Source organism: Choristoneura fumiferana, chromosome 25, assembly GCF_025370935.1.
Source record: "Choristoneura fumiferana chromosome 25, NRCan_CFum_1, whole genome shotgun sequence".
Classification (NCBI taxonomy): Eukaryota; Metazoa; Arthropoda; class Insecta; order Lepidoptera; family Tortricidae; genus Choristoneura; species Choristoneura fumiferana.
Window position 1 is genome coordinate 9,927,106 of NC_133496.1, and position 20,189 is coordinate 9,947,294.

Below are 20,189 nucleotides of genomic sequence, written 5' to 3' on the forward strand. Positions count from 1 at the left end.
AGGTTGATGTTTAAATTTCATTTTGATTGTAAGCATGTTCTGCTTAAAAACTCAATGCTTATGGAAAGTTAAATATTGAATGCTTTAATTTTATTTTTGTTTCCATAAAACATATGATGTTTTATCGATTATTTGCAATTATGTCGAAAACCGTAATCAGAGAGCAGCACTATTCGTATTATATGCTGGTCACATTATTTTTACATTTGACATTTTATACTGTCACTTCAGTATCTTGGTTTAATAAACAGAGCATAATTTTAAATTATTAATTTAGTTGGGTCACAAAGGTCACCGTTGTATCTCCCATAGTTGACACGAAAACCGAGTTAACTACCGTTTTGGTTTAATAAAATTAATATATAAATTTATAATTCAGTGAAAAACGCCAAAAACGATAGAAAGGGAATTCACTGTGACAGAAAGTTCGCTTTCGAGGCCGTGCGATACGAACCCAAACCTTACCGGTTTCGTGTTTTAGAACCAATGACCTCGAAATTTTAAAGAATTAAAAAATAGCTACATATTAAATAAGGTAGAACTCATGCAAGAGCAAGCATAAAATAAAATATTAAATATCGAAAAGGCGCGACCAAGTTTGACTGTTACACAGCCATTAACATACAATACAACACTGTAGTGTATTTTTACAACCGCTCTGCCACCTGATAAAGTCGTCCACAAAAATTTCCTATCTTCGGTTACGTACTTCACACATCGATTAGAATGAAAATACAAATATTCGCACTTTTTCTTTCATTCATTTGCACTAGCATATCAAACAGCGTAACAGCGTTTGGGTGTCGTAAACGAAAACTTCGCTTTCTAAGATCCAATATTTATTTTTCTACTTACCCCTTACAGAGGCGTGCCGACGTCAAACAACGCACTTTACGTCACCATTGTCAATGTAGTGGGGGTCCGAAGGATAAAATCCATCACATTTTTGGGAAGAACATCATAACCTGCTCAGCAGCGGCGTACAACGTGCAACGGACTTGCAAAAAAGCAACATGTGGTCAAAAATTGCAATCTTAGCCGTTTTGGCGTTAGCAAAGTGCAGTCCGGTGCAGGAAAGTGGCATCGCGGAGAATTTAGTCAATGTGGTTTCGGAGTGCATAGAAAATGACACGTCGTTGTGCCTTAAGGTGATTGCGAATTTTTGTGTTTCGTGAAGTGATTGTGTTCGAGGATCCTACTGTGCAAAAACAAGTGAATGCGGGATTTGCATTGCAAATTTTTGAGAGCCAAAGTCAATGACATGTCATCCTCCTAACGCCCAAGTCAATTTTTTGATTTACGAACATCAAACTTTATGTCATTTATGATAGAGTTTGATGTTCAAATTACAATAAGTCTTTTTATAAAGGATTCTGGGCGTTAAGAGGTTAAAAATGTACGCTTCACTGTCGAAACGAAGTTTTTATGGATTAAAATTTAAATTTTTGTGTTGAGAGCATTAAAGCGTCGTTAAAGTTAAATTGATTTAGAAAATAATCTGAAAAAACTACTGCAAAACCAATTTATGACATTGATTTTAATATTTCAGGAAAAAGCTCTGAGGTTCACCGAGAAGCTGGCAGTCACGAAGGACATCAGTATCTTCGAGGGTATGACCCTGATTAACAGTGGAACCGCCCGCTCTGCCCGCAGCTACGAACCATTAGCTGAAGAGCCGAAACTCAGAGAATCACAAATAGAAGAAAGAATTGCCAATAACCTTGGAGACTTCTTAGACAATCACGTACTGCAGCTGCGTCTGTCTGAGCCTGACAATGAATCCAGAGGCCTGGATGAGGAAGGTACGTATTTTAATAACATAACAAAAAAACATCATTAGTTTGATGAGTGTTAAAAAACATAAACATCTGATTGATCAAAACCAAAATTGTTTGATAGCTCATCAAAGCTAAGAATTAACTTTATCTTAAACGTTTGCTTATTGAAGATCATTTAGTAAACAACCATTAAATTTTCGTGTACGACATGGATTTCTCTCCGAACATAATATTTACATGCAGACGTCCCTTTGTCAATGTCTCGAATTGTCACGTACCTCACGACAAACACTGACTTTCTCTTTCACATTTCCATATGTTTACATCATAGTCAACATCTGATCCTAAGAGATTGTGTTACTGGACAAACGTGACGTCTAGGTCTATAAAGGTTTGGAGAAAAATGACTGTTGACACGACACTTGCAATTTGTTTAGGCACTGAATAAGCTGCTATTACTGAGTAATCATCATTGTTATCATCACAAATTTTCATAAGAAAATCAATAAGACTAAAAATAATACACAACAATGACTAAAAATAAATACTCATTTCATTTTTGTTTATATTTATTACGCCATCATGCTTGCTTTTCAAGTGTTGATTCAATTTTATTAGTTCAAAGTCGTCGTCGAGCCCAAAATATGAAATCACTTAGTTTTCTAACTCTAATAAAACTTCCTTCTTTACAGCCCGTGGCAAGAAGAAGAAGAAGATCAAGCAGCTGATCCCCCTCCTTCTCCTCTTGAAGCTGAAACTTGCTGCTCTCATACCGCTGTTCCTTGGTATCATTGCCTTCGTTGCCGTCAAGGCTGTCTTCCTCGGCAAGATCGCTTTTGCCATGAACGCCTTCAACCTCATCAGGAAGCTCTTGGCCAAGAACAGCCACTCTTCCTCCAGCAGCATCAGCTACGCTCCCGCGCACCACCATGAGGAGCACCCTGGGTACAATTACGAGCCTGCCCAAGGTTGGAGCCGGAAGGCGAGCGATGCCCAAACTCTGGCGTACGCCGGCCAGTTAAATTAAGTAGTTTCATGTGATTGTGTGTGTGTGTTTATTTATTGTGTTTGCCGTTGCCATGTTTAAGTACCTCAGTAATTAATTTATTACACGAAATAAAAAATAATATATTTTATTTTATTTTATTAACTGTTATTTGAGACTGCTTATTAATTTACGCAATATTTTTAATTAAAAGTCTTAAATTTGGTTATTTATGAAAATAGTAGCTGTTGCTCATGGCTTCGCCCCCGTTCTAGTCTTTTTTTTTAAATTTTGTTAGTACAAACCTTGTCCCGATAATAACGAACATAACAAGAAAATAATTATCCAATTCGGTGTCGTCGTTCGGAAGTTATGTGCGTAAGTACATACATTTCAGCGATTCATTTTTGTTTATATAGAATAGAGACCGACTTGCTCGTTTGGCATCCAGTCGAATATAAAAATAATAATATAAATAGATATAGGTAGATTATTTATATATAGAATATAGATTAAAAATATTCAGTCCTTTAAATAAATTTTCTTTGTAATTGACTGTCGATTGCCGTCAAAATTGTAAAACGAGTAATAGGTATGACAATGGCGCAGTTGAAAATTACATCAAAATTGCAATAAAGATCAATTTCTTTTCAAGTTTCATAATACGTTGAAATTATGAAACTTTGTAAAACGTTTCACGTTTAGTATAATTTAGCCACAGAAAATGCGAGTAAAAAATATTCATTATGATATGATTTAAGTATGATATGTTGTTATAATGGTAGACATATCGCATAAACCCATCACAACCGAAAGAAAGAAAAAGCGTGCTATCCAAAACAAAATTAATATTGATGACCCGAATATGTGTGTCACACGGACCATAGTGTTCAACTCTACGATAAAATACTATACGAGTTAAAAATGTTAATTCGCCAAATGAATGGAGTGGGGGAGATATGGATAAAAAACTGTTGACTTTTCGATTCAGCATCACAATCAAATCGTTTCCGGTGGATCAAGTGCTCCAAGCATCTTCAAAATGAAGTTTTTCCTAGTGTTCCTCAGTATTGCCGCTTTGGCTTACTCGAGTCCAGTGCCTCAGGAAGAATCAGTGCTGAAATTAGTGATCGGCAATTTCGTGAACTGCATGAACAGTGATTTGAATTTGTGCCTCAAGGTATGTTGAGTGATGTGATCGGACATTCATTGTTAGTAAAATGACGGGAAAAGTGTTTAGCAGTTACAAAGTGACCTATTAGATGCATATAAATTAATCAGTGTGAAATTCAAGTGTTTCGAACCGAATTTAATTTTAACTTATATCTTTCGTGGTTTTTAGCAATTGTAGCGTTACTTCCTTACATATTTTTATAACTTACTCTAGTATCAACACCTGCATCGTAATCGAGTGCAAAAAAAAAATCATTTTGATTAAATTCAAATTATCGCATTATAATACAATTTAAAAATATTCCTAAATCTCATATTGCTAATACTCTTTTAATAAAATGATCCCTAATCGGAATTTAAAAATATCATCTTTTATAGGAACACGCCCTCCGTGCAACTGAAAGGCTCAGAACCGTTCGTCAACTCAAGATCATTGAAGGAGTAACTATCCTGAACAACAGTCCTAAAGAAGCTAAGAGTTTGGAACCCCTCTCTGATGACCCTATCATCAAAAACAAGCAGGTGACTGAGAGACTCTGGGAAAAGGGCACGGAACTGCTGGAAAACAGCGAATTGGAGCTCAGCTACGGTGGTGAAGATGAAGAATCTAGGGCTCTTGGAGATGGTAAGTCAAGTCTTAAAAACAAAAAAATATATATTAAAATATATATATTTATTTTAAGAATTATTTGACAGTTTAAAGATATTGAAATTTAACTTGGCTAATCATAAGACAACTGAAACAACTAATTACTGTGCAATAAGTAAAATTAGGTAATAATATTTCAGATACATGTCTATGCAAGCTATGTTCATGACAAGCGATAACGAAAATTTAAAAAAAACATCAGCAATTTTGAACATAAAACTACCGTGAGACTTATTCATATTGAATGATATTGTAACGGATAACTCACGTCTTAAAACGAGTTTAGCTCGTCATAATTAAGTTCGACATGTCGAGCTAAACTCGATTTAAGACGAGAGGTATCCGTTATAATATCATTTAATAAAACCATCAGCACTTTTTATAAAAAAATATTATTTTGCAGCTGAGGAAAGCCGTGGCAAGAAGAAAGACATCAAGAAAAAGATGAAGATGCTGATGCCCATCTTGTTGCTCCTGAAAGCCAAGGCCGCCGCTTTAGTCGTCCTCTTCCTCGGTATCATGGCACTCTCTCTATTCAAGATCGCTGTCATCCTCAAAATCGCCTTCATCGCCAAGATCATTGCCCTCATCAAGATGCTTTTGGCTAAGAAACACAGCCACGATGATCACGGTTGGGCCCCCGCTCCTGAAGAGCACGGTCACGGTCACGGTGGCTGGGAAAGTCAGGGCTGGGGACGTTCCAGGAATGAGGCCGCAGACATGGCCTATGCCGCATACAAAAAACAGTAAACCTATTATTATGGCCTCCTGATTCGTAAAATAGTTCCTTACCGGTTAAAGGATCTAAACGATCATCAGACAGTAGGCTAGAACCAAATATTTAATGCCATAATTTATTGCCAGTTATTTATTTTGTGTGACTGTGTGAGTGTTTGTTTATTATTTATATTGCCTATTTTCAATTTCTTTTCTATCATTTTATGCAACGCTGAAACTACAGTTTCATCGTTAGTAGTAATTTGATTTAAAAGGAAGATATTGCCTTCAAATCGTAATTTATATTTTATTTTGAGATATTTGTTTTTTTTATTTGGTTTGGTTTTTGGTAACTTTTTATGTATAATATTGTTAGAAATTTTGTTTGCTTCTATTAAGTTTGTTTATTTATTTTTTGTTTTCATCATCCCAGCCTATATACGTCCCACTGCTGGGCACAGGCCTCCTCTCAGAACAAGAGGGCTTGGGCCGTAGTTCCCACGCGGGCCCCGTGCGGATTGGGAACTATTAACTATTTTTGTTTTACTACTTTGTATATTGTTTATGATTATTAATCTTAATTGTATTGTATGTATAATTTAAGTATCGTTATCATGATCTCCTTTACCTATTTATTTTTAACTGAGGACGTATTTATTTATTTTGTAATTATAAATAGAAATTATTTTTTATACATAATATCTACGATTTGTGTAGTATCGTGTATCACGACTATTAAATGTATTATTTTAAGATGTATTTGTGACTGAGTATTTATTTAGTGTGCATGATAAGATAGAAAAAGCAAATAAACCAAACAGCATTTTTAAATTATATGGTCATTTCATTATTCCTACATATCCCTTCTAACAAAGTGTGTTTTTTTAAGTCCTGAACAAATTTAAAACCGCTACATCTACGTAATGTAAGTAATTAACTCTTATTCTAAATACAGAGACTGCTGAGATCATTACTCTTCCTTTTGGCTTTGCCGTAGTCGAGTAAAAAGGTTATTGATCATAATACAATGACAACGTTTCCAAATAAGAAACAAAACTGTAAGATGATTCATAATGTATAAATAAATCAAAATGATTTCGGAATCATTTCGGGCTCGGGCCCCAATACTATACAAACCAAAAATCCTAAGACCATTTTGCTATCAAAAAAATATAGGTAGGTAGTCGTTAAAAGTCACTGGTTAACCTTAAACCATATCGTACACTACTAGTTAACTAAAGTAAGCATCAAATCGATTTTGGTAATTTTCTTTCCAGTAAATTACCGTTAAGCTATAGCGGTAAAAGTAAAGTACCTACTTAGACTTATCTACAAAACTTTGTATGTATCTCCTATGGATAAGATTTAAAACAATCTACACAAATTTAGACAAAGGAATTCGGTAATGACAATCTTAGTTCTTGAATAAAGTATACTTTTTGTTTGAAATATACCCGATTTAGTCTGAGTTATGACAGAAAAAAGAAACTCGACACGATATTATAAAGGCTCAAAAAAATTACAATTTTTACCCAGTATTTTGTTGTAGTTCATAATTATGATCATATCTTAGGAAAAAGTAAAAAAAATCGCTATTTTACTCGATGTCTTTTAAGATCCAAAATTAAATGTCTCTTCTTACACCCACTCTTGACACGAAACATGGCCATAATTAGGTCATATTGGAAAGTTTCTAGGAAATCGGAAATACTCGTATCTCTATACATAATATACGCCTCATAAGGCGTAGGCCATAAAATTGATGGGCGGATTTGTTTGGTGAAACCAGTGTTGGTTGTAGAAAAAGATGGCAAGCGCAGACAATAATAAAAGCATAAATATCTAATAAACATCATCATCATCAGCCAGAAGACGTCCACTGCTGAACAAAGGCTTCCCACTTAGAACACCACAACGAATAACAAGCCACCAGTACCATTACCATGAGTTTACAGTGACCGTACTCGATAGCGACGGCGTAAATTATTTGTACAATTCTCCATACAAATAATTTATGCCGTCGCTATCGAGTACGATCACTGTAAACTCGTGGTAGTGGTACAGTTCCCCGCAACTCTCGCAATGTCGTCTGTAGTACCTAGTACGAGGCGTGCCAACGCTTCGTCTTCCGGTTCCTGATCGGCACGCGAAGACCATATCTGCAAATAAGCAAAACAAACAAAAGCCAACCTACAAAAAAATAATCGAAGTCGTACGTTATATACCTAACTAGGAGCGCCAAAGTTCGCATACTCATACCGTAATTTTTGTCCGAATTATCGTTTGTCATAATTTTTTTTCCACTGAAACCTTAATTTTTTCTGAAATTTTTAAATGGTCATCCTATTGAAAACTATAGGTAAGGTTAGGTTTGTCTTATGACAATTCTGAACAATTACTAGATTCAGAGAAAAACATGTTATGACAAACGATCGTTCTGACAAACATTGCATTCGGACTTTCAATAAGTATACAAGCCGATATGGACCCATTCAAAATTCAAGAAATTCATAATTCAAAATTCATATTCATGTTTTTCTTACAATTTATGGCCCGACCGTACACTGAATCTGGGACCTAAGTAGGTTACCAGTCTAAAGCGAACAAGCACAAAAGACAACAATATTTTTCCTCCCTTCTATTGAGGTTAGGACTTACCTGCCTAAGTGAGGATTATAACAAATGCCCCCATAACCCAGCTAGGGTGACCTGCAGGCTATATGAGACGAGCTTTATTTATCTGTGGGAACTTGCCCTTACGTGTCTGGCTATCTCATTAGACCGCAGTCCGGAAGCTAAAAAAACTCACTGAAACTAGCCTCCATGGGGACACTTTTAGATGGGTCTGTTGAAATCTATACCGGGTGTGGCCTGTAATGTAATACGAGGAAATAATTAAAACATAGATCGTACTCGTCAAACTGAACAACATTAGTTCAGCCACTTTAAAAAATAATGGAGTTTTTAGATTTTCCTTTTTTCGTAAAAATTAAATACTGCAATCAATGTACGCCATCCTAGAACACAACGTCACCTGTCACGCTACAAACATCAAACATTTTGCTTTACATTGCTCCTTCGAATAAACTTTAAGAAAAATTAAGAAACTAATTATTTTGCAAAGTCGCTGAACTAATGTTGTTCATTTTGACGAGTATGATCTATGTTTTAATTATTTGCTCATATTACAGGCCACACCCGATATTTGGTTATGGTATGCGCAATTAAAAAAAAAAAAACAAAAGTGTACTATAATCAACCTCTTGTAAAGCTGACCCTACATAGCAGTACAGGCACAACATCACTTATGATGTGCGTCGCACTACCATGCACTGCAAACTTCACATCAGCAAAGTTAGCCATCACCCCCTCCTGAAGGTGGTCATCACCACATTATCCTTAGCTTCATGGAACAAGGGACTTTTAGCATTATAGGATATTATCATCATCACGATAATCAGACGTAGGACGTCCACTGTTAGAAATAGGCCTGCCCATGGACCTCCTGTTGCTTCGATTGGAAATGACCTGCACCTTGAACCCGCGGCTTTAACCAGGTCATCCGTCCATCTTGTTGGTGGACGTCCTACACTGCGCTCGCCGATGAAGTTGAAATTTACACAAGCGCCTGTTCCAACCATCTTAGAAGAAAGTCGCGTTAAGGCTGAATAGAAAGCTCCCATTGCTTTTACCAAAGCGTATTTCGCAAGAGAAATTTCTTTAGCGAAAAACATTACCATTTCCGTGTAGCAGGCGCTACGATATTTTTTCCTGAGTATCTTGTGTTTGATTATAATAAAGGAGTAATTATTTAGTTATAAATAACTTTTATTTCATAGTCAATTAAATGTTCAACTGATTTTTTTGGTTTTAACTGTTAAGTATAAATAAATGATTCAATAAAGATTTCAAGATTCAATATTTTAGGGACACCTAATGGTAATTTCGACATATTTAGTAGTAACTCGTGCATCTGCTCTTGAAAATCATCATTTGGTAAAGTGGAACTAATGATGAGGACCATATTTGACCAACAGAGCGACTACTCAATGACTACTTCATGGGTTAAATTTCAATTACTTTACCACAGTTGCTAAGCAATTTAAGCTCGTTGTAATGTATATGGTGAAATGAAACGGGTGATGAAGCACCAGGACCAGGACTCCTCAATAATGAATGTCTCTGCATCAGAAAAAGCAATTTTTCGTAAAAGGTGACGAACAGTTGACATTAAACTATTAATTGTGTCTTAGAATATTCACACTAAAACGCGTGAAAAAAAACTATAACAAAAAATTGAACCGATTTAAAAAAAAACTAAAAAAACTGTGAAAATCATTTTCTACCAGTCTGAAGTCTGTGCCTCAGCACGAGCCAGCAGGAGTGATTGCAACCCAATATTATTATACATAGTAGGTATGTCGGTGTGGTAGACGGCTATAGGTCCACTCCTGCTGGCTCGTGCTGAGGCACCGACTTCACACTGATAGAAAATTATATTCATGGTTTTTGTAGTCGGTTCAACTTTTTCAATGCACACTGTTCAACATAGACTGCCGCTTGTAACTTGTAGCTTCGTGAAATAGGGCATTTTGTTAGTAGGTATTGTGTGTGCTTTGTTTGGCTGTGTGTTTGTGTGTGTGTCTGTTTATGTCACTTCTTCACGCTAAGCCGGCTAGAAGGCTTTGGTTGAAATTTGATAGTTAAAATCTCAAAAACTCAACTGTTCCGATTAGCATCATGAAATTTGGCACGGTTGCTTTTTGTGCAACGTCAATGAAATTCGGGATGTAATTTTTGGGAATCCCCATGGGAATTTCATAAAATTTCGAAGTTTAAATTCAACTGCCAGATTTAATGGTTTACGCATACGAAGCCGCGGGTAAAGCCTAGTAGTGATATCTATTACTTGTGTTCCAAATTAGGTTCCTAGAATCAACCTGTATATTTTCAATATATTGTTCGCTGTTTCTGGTTTATTTCCATATTCTAAGTATTTACGGTAGACTACTCTCAAAATAAAACGATAACACGGCCACATTTCTTGTAATAACAGGGCTCTAGTTAATAACAAAAACAGACGCACTCAAGTGAGGTAAGAAACGAATTATGGTAATTTACCTTTTGTACGACTATGTGCTACTACATTGTGGTGAGGTTGGTTTGAATTGGTATCTTTGTTTCTTTCTATTTTATGTATTTTCACACAAAGTGTGAATAAAAAAAAACCAGCGCGATTGTTCAGTTTCTTCGAGAGTTTAGTTAATTATTCACCTGAAAGATTGAACACAAACCCAAATCTCCGTACAAATTTATAAGCTATACAATACAATGACTCTTTATTGTACACCAGAAATAATGAACGATACAGAAAATAGGTACCTACAGTTAATTTCTACCTACATTGATTTGGTTTTATTTCGCATGTTGTCTGCTGGATGTCATAATTGTCATATGTCAATGTATTTTTTTTATTCTTATCTTTTTCATTTACATGTACTGTGGCCATCATAGTGTGGGCTATACAGTCAAGTAATATTTTAGTCTCGTAGCTATTTTTGTGTCTGTTTTGTGTGACTCAGTAATTTCACTCTTGTGTGGCCCGGCAGAAGACCAGTGCTGGTTTTCAACTTCGATATGCTGAGCCGGGACCTTTTTATAGCGGCAACACTTCTTATTATTATTATTTCTAACCTGTGTAATGTGTCACTGCTGTTATAAATAAATGATTATATTTCTTCTTTTTTCTCACCACTCAAAAATATGTTACTACGGCCTTATTGCGTCGGAATAAGAGTCTGTGGCACTTATTTTTTAAACTTTGAATAAGTTCATATTTATTTTTACACTAGACTGTATCTACATGGAAAATTACAAAGTAAGCAATAAGCGGCCTTATCGCTTATGCTATAATTTTTAATGATATATTTTGGTTAAGGGGACCAACTAATTAAATACCAAATAGCTGTAGGCCGCGACTTTGACTGCGAAAAATTTGTCTGTATACCCACGGGAACCATATTTCTTTAGGACAAACTATTTTATATCCTTTTCGGAATCAAACTATCGTCGTACCAAATTACATCAAGATTGGTTGAATAAATTAGGCGTAAGAACATACCAAACAAAAAACACTCTCAATTTCGTATTTATAATATATTCGTAAGTATTTATCACTTCAAATATTAAATAAAACAGCCAATTCATTTGAAGTGCATTATATCAAGCTTACATTTAGCCACACGCCCGGATCCAAAATTATCCCTGGTAATTGTTTTCACGCCTGCGCAGTAAGACGAGTTAATGATATTACAATGGAAAGTTTTCTATATTTAGAATTCAAATTATAAAATATCTTACCCGTGTTTTTCTTGCCTAATTACTATGACCATGTAGTTTAAGTTTATATTACTTTCAGTTTTTTTATTGTTTTGTATATGTTAGTTTGTTTTTAAGCTGCAAGTTTGCTAGCAAGTAACATCGGCAAGGACAAAACACTCAAAGACTCTACCTATAATTGCTATACTAGAAAAAATTTGTTGGCTATTTTTGAACTCCATTTTTATCCGTTAGTTCCAGTTCCAGAGATTATTAAAGTACACATGGGTTGCCACTAGTAGTAAATAAAGTCAAGGAGTAAATAAGTTTAAAACTAACAAGTAAAAGGTTGAAACAACACTTTAGGAAATTAAATTCAGATAAGAAGTTTAATAAACACAATTAAGGGTAAATCACAAACTCAATTTTATTACGACACAGTTTCAAATACTTTAGACGTTGGTAAAGTTCCACAGAAGAGTAAAAACCCAGTCTCATGATGATGATATAGCAGGAACCTACTTTTGTCGTCGATCTATAAATTATACCGTATTAAAGGTAGAGTTTCCATTTTGTCTCTACTTTCTAGACACAGGTTATTATACAGCTATATTGTTGATCGGACAGCCGTCTCCGTCTTGTGCATATCACAGTTTATAATTGTCATTATCATAAAGAAGATAAAGGCTAATTGAGATTCATCGATAACTTTATCTGAATTCAACATCATCATCATCATCATCAGCGTGAAGACGTCCACTGCTGAACAAAGGCCTCCACCTTAGAATGCCACAGTGAACGACAACTCGCCACTTGCATCCACCGGTTTCCTGCAACTCTCACGACGTCGTCGGTCCACGTGGTGAGAGGCCTGCCAAAGCTTCGTCTTCCGGTTCGTGGTCTGCATTCAATAAAGGTTTTTTTTTATTTGACTGGATGGCAAACCAGGAAGTCGGTCTCCTGATGGTAAGAGATCACCACCGCCTATAAACATCTGCAACACCAGTCAACGAATAGTGTTCGTATTGCAGTAAATGCATTCTGTGATCTAATTTCCTGCCATTGTAATTATACATGTCACTGCTGGGAATAAGACTCCTCCCAGAATGAGGAGGTTTGGGCTATGGTTTTGCCGCGGCCCTAAAATCAATTTGGCATTTCAATCTAGAGCAAACGTGCGTCATTTTCATTCAATGTATGACTGGTGACGAATAATTCAAGAAACGGTGATTTATTTAATTAAGCATTGAATGGTACAATTGAAGTAAAAACTATCCTAAACTAAACTGAAAAAATAGCAACTTAAAATTTAACACATTAAGTTACAAATATTAATAAAAAAAGTAGGAGAATAATTAATTAGTAAATTTTAAAAGTCGCAAAACAAAAAGATGGGAGGATGAATTGAGGTTGACCATAGGACCCCAATGGATAAGGATAGCGGCAGACAGAAAGCAGTGGAAGGAGTTGGAAGAGGCCTTGGTCAAAAGACACACCGAAATAACATTTGCATTTAACATTTTGTGATGTTTTTAGTTTAGATTTTAATTTTGCAGAGGATTTTTTATTGGGAGCAAAAGCTTTATTTTAAATATTTTTTAAAAATAAGTTGGAGATTGTCGTATTAAATAGCGCCTGTCGACCAAGATCATATTATTCGGTGTGTTTACACAAATTTTAATGAAATATTTACTTAAATACTTTTTCCTAGAAGTAAAACCTAGCCAGGTTGATTTTTGCTAAAAAATCCTATACTTATTAAAGAATATTTATTCCTAAAGCCTTTCTTTTACGTCCTTTAGTTAACTTCTAGTGAAATTGAGAAGCTTTGGTTCGTACTATACGCACTTTCCCTTTCAGCGTATCTTAAAGGTTACGCCAAAAGCTCAGACTTATAAAAACAAAACACAATCGAGCACTATACAAACTCATCAAAAAGAGCGGTTCCACATTTTGTTCCAGAAAAACAAACTAGTACAAACGGTCTCACGCTCGCATCGTCAATTTGGACTGTTGTTCAATTAACTCTGTTACTTTCCTCTGTTATTTTATCTTGGTATTAAGCTTAATTGATCTCAACGTACCTGGTAGAACAACTTCTAATGAATGTGAACATTTCGTTTCAAATTTCACACGGACAAAGGAAATCTGCTAGTAAATAGTGGCCGTAACATAGTTTAAGACGAATCAGTAGAGACTAGTGATGTACCGAATATTCCTACCCGTATTCACTGACATCAGCTGAGAAAACATCGAAACTCCTATGATTTCAACTGATCTTAAAATAGATTCTTTGTATAGAATTTTAGTAAATATATAACTAAAATTTCAAAAGGTAAGTAACTGCAAAATACCGTTTGCCTGTATCCAAATGACTTTCAAATATTTAAAATTTACCTAACGCTTTCAACTGTCAATCTAAGGTCATACGTTAGCGGCATATAGTAAAAAAATGAGATGTTTATCTATATTCAGCGATAGTATTTTAGTAATCCAGTACGGTCAAAAGCATAATTAAATATATACGTTACCAAGACGTAAAAAATATCTATACACCTTTATGCCACTAAACATAAGGTATTTATATTTTCGCAATCGACATCACTAGTATAGACGTTGACGGTCTTTTGTTAAAAAAGGGTTGGTACTTTAACCACCATTGGCCACAGATTTATGTCGTATTCACAGAATTTTCTGGTACATTCCGTTCTTTGCAAATCGCTAGCGGCTTTTTACCAAACGACGTATGCTTTATATCCGGAGTCACGTCCATACTTGGTCAAACATTCATTAAGATCCGGCAAGCCATGAAAGAGTGATTGAGTAACATTCGGAAATCTCAGCGTTTCACTTTTGCTGCTCTCACGCTCGTTGGTCTCATATCCTATTCCTCAATATCTATTACATGATGCTCATATACCTCCGCTATACAGCTAATTATTACTATTTTAACACTCGCAGTTTCATTCAAAACAACAGGATACTATTCGTAATTTCTATTCAAATTTAGATGCAAAGCGTAACCTTTAGCATTTTTTGTTGGTTTGAAGTTGAAATTCAACGAAAATATGAGAAATCCCATCTATAGAAAGTTTAACCTTAAATGTATAGTCTTCTACTTTAAACCTGTTTTCGTTTCCACCCAGTCCAGAGACAAGTGGCTTCGTTAACCGTTGGCACGGTATGTGGTGAGATTTCTCGACTAATAATCATACATATATAAATATGTAGAACGTACGTAAATATAATATATAAGAGAGAGTGGAAACTGGATTTAAGGCATGTCGGATATGAAGTAACAGATAAAACACCGGAACTAAATACAGATGCTTAAAATAGAATTGATAATTGGATTTGTCTCTCGTTTTTTGCGATTTTAATTGTGTGCTCTTAAAGTCTCTTGTACGATATTATCGATGTTATGGTCGGTCATTTGCATTGCGGTTTTATAAACCAATTACTTTTGTTTTCTAAAGTGTCGGTGAGCCGGCCGCAGTTGTTTTTGGCTTCCTTTTGCTGGCAAATGCCACAACATATTATAATGGTTACAGGTTGTTACGCATGATTGAGTCCGGCAGTTTCTACTTTTTTAGATGATCATGTACTTGTTTATCACTGAGACTCATCTCGTGTCATTTGTTTTTTGGACTGCTGTATTTTATTACATATTACAACAGAGTTACTCAATGCGTTTCTCTAGAATTTTTGGCGAAAAAATGATAAACACAAATTCAACACAACGGTTTATTCATTCAATAAGTTAATAGAAATAAATTAATCAATAAATAATATAAATAAGTCTTTGTACAACAGAGGTCTGAAGGACTGAGTCCTCACGTAATGTTTTCGTAAATTTCTATCTATTTGCTGTGGCCGGCGTAGCCGCTGTAGGCTAGGTTCTGGGCCTCATCGAGATTCTTATTCCAGTCGGAGCCATAGCTGGAGTAGCCACCGCCACCACCATGGGCGTGCTCAACGTGGACTGGGTGGTGGCTTTCATGGTGATGAGCATGGGGTATAACCTCATAGGTGGTCTTGGCGTGATCATGCTTGAAACAGTATGCGACGAACAGAATAACAGCAAGGACTAAGGCGATCTTGGCGGTGGCGAGAGCCTTCAGGGCGATGAGTTTAACGATGAACAGCTTTCCGAGCAGGACCTTGGCTCCCAGGAGCCCCATCATGGCCATCATACCGCCGCCCTTGTTCTTCTTACCACGACCTGAATAAACAAAAGTTAAATTATACGGCTGACTTAATCACTTCTAAGTGCCTACAGTAGATTTTTTGGTCAATGATCTCCGATTAATGTTGTTTACTTTAAGCTTTCACTTAACACGTTTATATTTATCCAAGTTTAACTCCGATTCAAGTTTTGCTAAGTAATTTATGATTCCTATTAAAGCGGCTTGCGTTAAAACTAGTTTTGCGTGGATCATGAATGAATACCTTCTTCGAGTGACCTCTGCAGGGTCTCCTTGTCGGCGGGATTCAGTTTGACTTCGACGGCGTGTGTCTCGAACAAGCTGACGACTCCGTCCATCAGTCTGTAGTTGACCTCAGCATCACGAGCCGAGGGGTCAACGGGAAGAGCATCCAGCTTCTTAGGAGCCCGCATTTCTTGAGATCCCTTCAGGATGATGCCATCAGTAATCGTGATGCTTCTCGATGCCCTCATATTGTCTACGATTTTGAGAAGTTTTTCCTGCGAAATTAAAAATTAAGGTTAGTTCAAACTGACGCTTATATTCTCATTCACATTTTTTGTTTCTTGCTAATGAGAAGATATAAGTTCTTGAATTGATTGAAATATACACTTGCAGCTTTAAGAAGCAAGTGAGAGTAAATAAAATCCTTATAGCGCGAAGAAACTTGATGCACAGGCACTGTAAACACGTTCCGTTCACTATACACTTTCACTTAATTTAAGAAAATTATGGACCTTGACACATAAAGCGTAGTCTCCTTGGCAGTCCTTCACGAAGCTTAACGCGATTTCCATCGTATTATCACTGTCAGCGTGCGCGAACGCCGCCAGGGCGAGCACGAGAGCGAGCGTCAATTTCATTTTTATATTTTATTTTTCTAATTCTTTCACTGGCTTTAATTTCCTGACATCGAGTGATGTCAAGCTATGTTTGGCGAAGTTGCTGCGCCGCCATACAGTTTTATCATTTCCCCCCCACCTGAGATAATCTTTACTCCACTGCGGGCTCTCATCTGGGTTAGCGTAGATTTTTGTTTGTACTTATGCAAATAAGCTTCGGTATTTGGAATGGAAGGTTTTTAACTGGATTGTGGGTGCGTGCGTCGATACTAGGTGTAGTTGAAATGGCAGAACTTTTTAATTTTAACGTGTAAATGTCAGCAAATATTTTTATAACATACAGAAAGTGCGAGCAAGTGAACGTTGATAATTAGCATATATTTGAATTAGTTATTAGGACGTTTTAACATAAATAACTATTATTATGAGACTGGTCTAATGGTGAAGTTTAGAGAACAGAATAATTTCTCTTGTCTTATTTTTATGTCTAATAAGTGTAATTTATATTTGTGTGATCAATTTTGTTCTAATTAGTATTGTATAACGGCATGTAAGAATGTTAAGGTATGGAACTTTGTTGAAATGATTTATGTTTTTTTAATGATAAAAATTATAACTTTACAATAAGTTGATTACAAAATTAGTAATTTTGTAATCAACATCATCATTATTAGTTGGAATACATCCACTGCTGAACAAAGGCCTCCCCCTTAGAACGTCACATAGTGAACGAAAACTCGTCACTTGCATCCACCGGTTGCCCGCAGCTCTCACGATCCGTTTTTGGCTTAGGCACCTATTCGGTGTAGGATGCAAAACATACGATTTCATTCACACCCGCCACGGATAATCCGTCAAAAGATGATGTAGAAAGTATAATTAAAACAATTACCTGAGGCATTGCGAAATATTGAAGACGGACAGAGTGAGAAATTGAACATATATCCGGTGTTAGAGGGAGAAAGCATCAAATCGATCGATATCGAAAGTTCAGAGATCAGACGACGGTGAACCGTTAGGGTCGCCTTTAGACGATGCGACGTTTTCTATTTGAAAAGCGGAAGACAAATGAGCGACTGGTTCTTGTTACAATCGCATGTGATTCGAAAGGGATATCGATTCGATATAGATGATAAATCCTGTGCCCTGGCAGTGTAGTGCCCCACGTGTATAGGCCGGGATAAATTAGAGACTAAATGCAGGATTCCTGAACCCCGAAAGGGATTACACAATTATAGTTTGGATTTTGAATTTGTAGTGAAACAAAGTATCTACGAGTATATTTTTACTAAAATATAAAGAATTGAGAATTTTCAAAAGCAGCACTTTGCATGAACGCATAACGAATACTTCAATAAGGTAAGAAGTGACACAACAAAGATATAAGTAATGTAATCATTCCCAGTAACAATAGTAAAGAAAAATCAATCGGGTACAAACTTTAATGTCAAAAATCGCCACTTCGTCGTGTCGCATGCTATAAAAACCGGGGCTATATGGCCGAAAATTTTGAAACTCATCGCGAACACGACATGTTACATCGCACAGCGCTGACTTTCATTTTTTTGCCTCCAATCTTACTTTCGTGGAATTCTTCGGATATTATCAATGAAAAATGTCCAGCGTACAAGTGCAAAATTAAGTATCTATTCGAACCACTCAAAAATATGTTACTACGGCCTTATCGCGTCGGAATATGAGTCTGTGGTACTTATTTTTGAAACTATGAATAAGTTCATATTTTTACACTTGACTGTACTTGTAATATTGCGAAGATCATAGATTAAGAATACAATGCTTTAAATCACGGAACATATCGTCCAGCGTTTGATAAAGTTCAAATGGCCTCTTCCTCAAAAATGTATTGGTTACGGGATGTCCTCATCACCCTGATTACCAAACATGTGATATACGGGGCAAAATTTAAAGATAGATAAAGAGTTCCTATATCGATAAACTCATTTATTGATGCTTTTCCCATACTTATTACATAACTAGTGATCACTCTTAGCATTTTTGTAAAAATGTATTGGAAATATAATAGTTATTTGTGTCACAAGGGAGCAAAATGGTGTATTTACGGCGAGGACATTGAATCCAGAATGTAGCGAAGGATTCTAATCCTAAGCGTAGCGAGGGATTCTAAAGTAGAATCCTGAGCGTAATGAGGGATTCAAGTGTTAACGCCCAAGATGAAAATAATTTTGCTCGTCTGGTGATTATCTTTCATAAGCTTCTGATATTTCGACGCAATGAGGGCTATTGCGTATGAATTTGCTAGAGGCGCTAGTGTAGCGTGAGGTCTCTGAAATGTCAAATCTCATGGTTTTTGGGTGAGCTACGCGGGTTTATTTGTAATAAGAATAATTTTGTGAATATTTTGCATTACCTAACTGAAATTAATTATGGCAATTATGCGATAACGGGCAATGAATCTCTATGTTTTGAGACAGTTTTCTCTTTCGAAAACTTTTGTCCTCCCTTTTTTTCCGAACAAAACGTGCCCAAGACTGTGGTTGCTCGATATTTTTATGGTACGGTTTTAAGATGTATTAAATATGATTTTAATCTAAACTTTGTTTTCACGCCCGTAATAACAGACTTTGAAAGCCACACTTAAAAACCTCACGCAACAGTGACGCTATTTAGTAAGACAAAAAACGATAGCCCTCAATGCATGAATGATGATTGATCATTGATAGACTGAAGGCGATCGGTCTGAGTACGGTCTGCACAAAATTAGCATGCATCCGCTATTTCTTCAGTTTCCTCGTGACCATGATATCTATCTTAAAAGAGTATTTTTTGTATATTTCGAGGATGTCGGAGACGTCTCCAACGGTTTCGATGAAATTTGGTATGTAGGGGTTTTCGGGGATTAAAATCGATCTAGCTCGGTCTTATCACTGAGAAAACGCTTTTTATCGAGTTTTAGCCCGAGTGAAGCTCGGTCGCCAGGTCTTGATTATAATATATCAGTAACTCATTAAAAATAATCACGATGTATATATCCCGTAACAAAAATAGTATATTATCTTGTGTGTTCGATCCCCGTGACGGGAAAATGTTTGTATGATGAGTACGAATGATTGTACTTGAGTCTTGGATGTTTGTGTGTATTTAAGTATATATTTATCTATATGTATTATGTATGTATATCCGTTGTCTAGCACCCACAGTGCGAGCTTTGCTGTGTAATTTGTCTCAAGATATAATTATTATTATTATTGTATACCTACATACATGTAACCATTAAATAGTAAAACCTGTAATTCCCTCGTTTCACAAACTTTTATTTAACTTTACGTAATAATAATAATATTCGCTGAAGAATTAAAATTACCGACATAGCTTGAAGAATAGGCAAATTGAAGTGGCTATGAGCGGGCCACATCGCTGGAAGATCAGGTAACATATCCAACACAATTTTTTATTTCGTTCCTCTGCCATATTTTTTTTCGCGGACGCCAAATTTAAATATTATATAACTTTTGTCACTCCCACAGTTATGACGAATCCAAT

General features: G+C 36.0%; 3 protein-coding genes across 3 annotated transcripts; 2 read left to right on the forward strand and 1 right to left on the reverse strand.

The window, feature by feature from the left end:
* Positions 1-942: 942 nt before the first annotated feature.
* On the forward strand, positions 943-2,917 carry LOC141442200 (uncharacterized). The gene is made up of 3 exons (XM_074107113.1): positions 943-1,148; positions 1,550-1,802; positions 2,471-2,917. The coding sequence occupies exons 1-3, from the start codon at positions 1,014-1,016 to the stop codon at positions 2,803-2,805; spliced, it is 723 nt and encodes a 240-aa protein (XP_073963214.1). The 5' UTR covers positions 943-1,013; the 3' UTR covers positions 2,806-2,917.
* An 824-nt stretch (positions 2,918-3,741) lies between these two features.
* On the forward strand, positions 3,742-6,136 carry LOC141442347 (uncharacterized). Its single transcript, XM_074107311.1, has 3 exons — positions 3,742-3,943; positions 4,315-4,561; positions 4,989-6,136. The coding sequence occupies exons 1-3, from the start codon at positions 3,806-3,808 to the stop codon at positions 5,333-5,335; spliced, it is 732 nt and encodes a 243-aa protein (XP_073963412.1). The 5' UTR covers positions 3,742-3,805; the 3' UTR covers positions 5,336-6,136.
* Positions 6,137-15,350: 9,214 nt separating this feature from the next.
* On the reverse strand, positions 15,351-16,774 carry LOC141442180 (uncharacterized). The gene is made up of 3 exons (XM_074107088.1): positions 16,563-16,774; positions 16,070-16,325; positions 15,351-15,842 (listed from the first exon to the last, which is right to left on the reverse strand). The coding sequence occupies exons 1-3, from the start codon at positions 16,686-16,688 to the stop codon at positions 15,481-15,483; spliced, it is 744 nt and encodes a 247-aa protein (XP_073963189.1). The 5' UTR covers positions 16,689-16,774; the 3' UTR covers positions 15,351-15,480.
* Between the last annotated feature and the right edge of the window lie 3,415 nt (positions 16,775-20,189).

Coding starts and splice junctions, on each gene's coding strand:
- LOC141442200 (XM_074107113.1), top strand. CDS start 1,014: ATGTGGTCAAAAATTGCAATCTTAGCCGTTTTGGCGTTAGCAAAGTGC. Junction 1,149..1,549: donor ACACGTCGTTGTGCCTTAAG/GTGATTGCGAAT, acceptor TTAATATTTCAG/GAAAAAGCTCTGAGGTTCAC. Junction 1,803..2,470: donor CAGAGGCCTGGATGAGGAAG/GTACGTATTTTA, acceptor CCTTCTTTACAG/CCCGTGGCAAGAAGAAGAAG.
- LOC141442347 (XM_074107311.1), top strand. CDS start 3,806: ATGAAGTTTTTCCTAGTGTTCCTCAGTATTGCCGCTTTGGCTTACTCG. Junction 3,944..4,314: donor ATTTGAATTTGTGCCTCAAG/GTATGTTGAGTG, acceptor CATCTTTTATAG/GAACACGCCCTCCGTGCAAC. Junction 4,562..4,988: donor ATCTAGGGCTCTTGGAGATG/GTAAGTCAAGTC, acceptor ATTATTTTGCAG/CTGAGGAAAGCCGTGGCAAG.
- LOC141442180 (XM_074107088.1), bottom strand. CDS start 16,688: ATGAAATTGACGCTCGCTCTCGTGCTCGCCCTGGCGGCGTTCGCGCAC. Junction 16,326..16,562: donor ACTACGCTTTATGTGTCAAG/GTCCATAATTTT, acceptor TTAATTTCGCAG/GAAAAACTTCTCAAAATCGT. Junction 15,843..16,069: donor GCAGAGGTCACTCGAAGAAG/GTATTCATTCAT, acceptor TTGTTTATTCAG/GTCGTGGTAAGAAGAACAAG.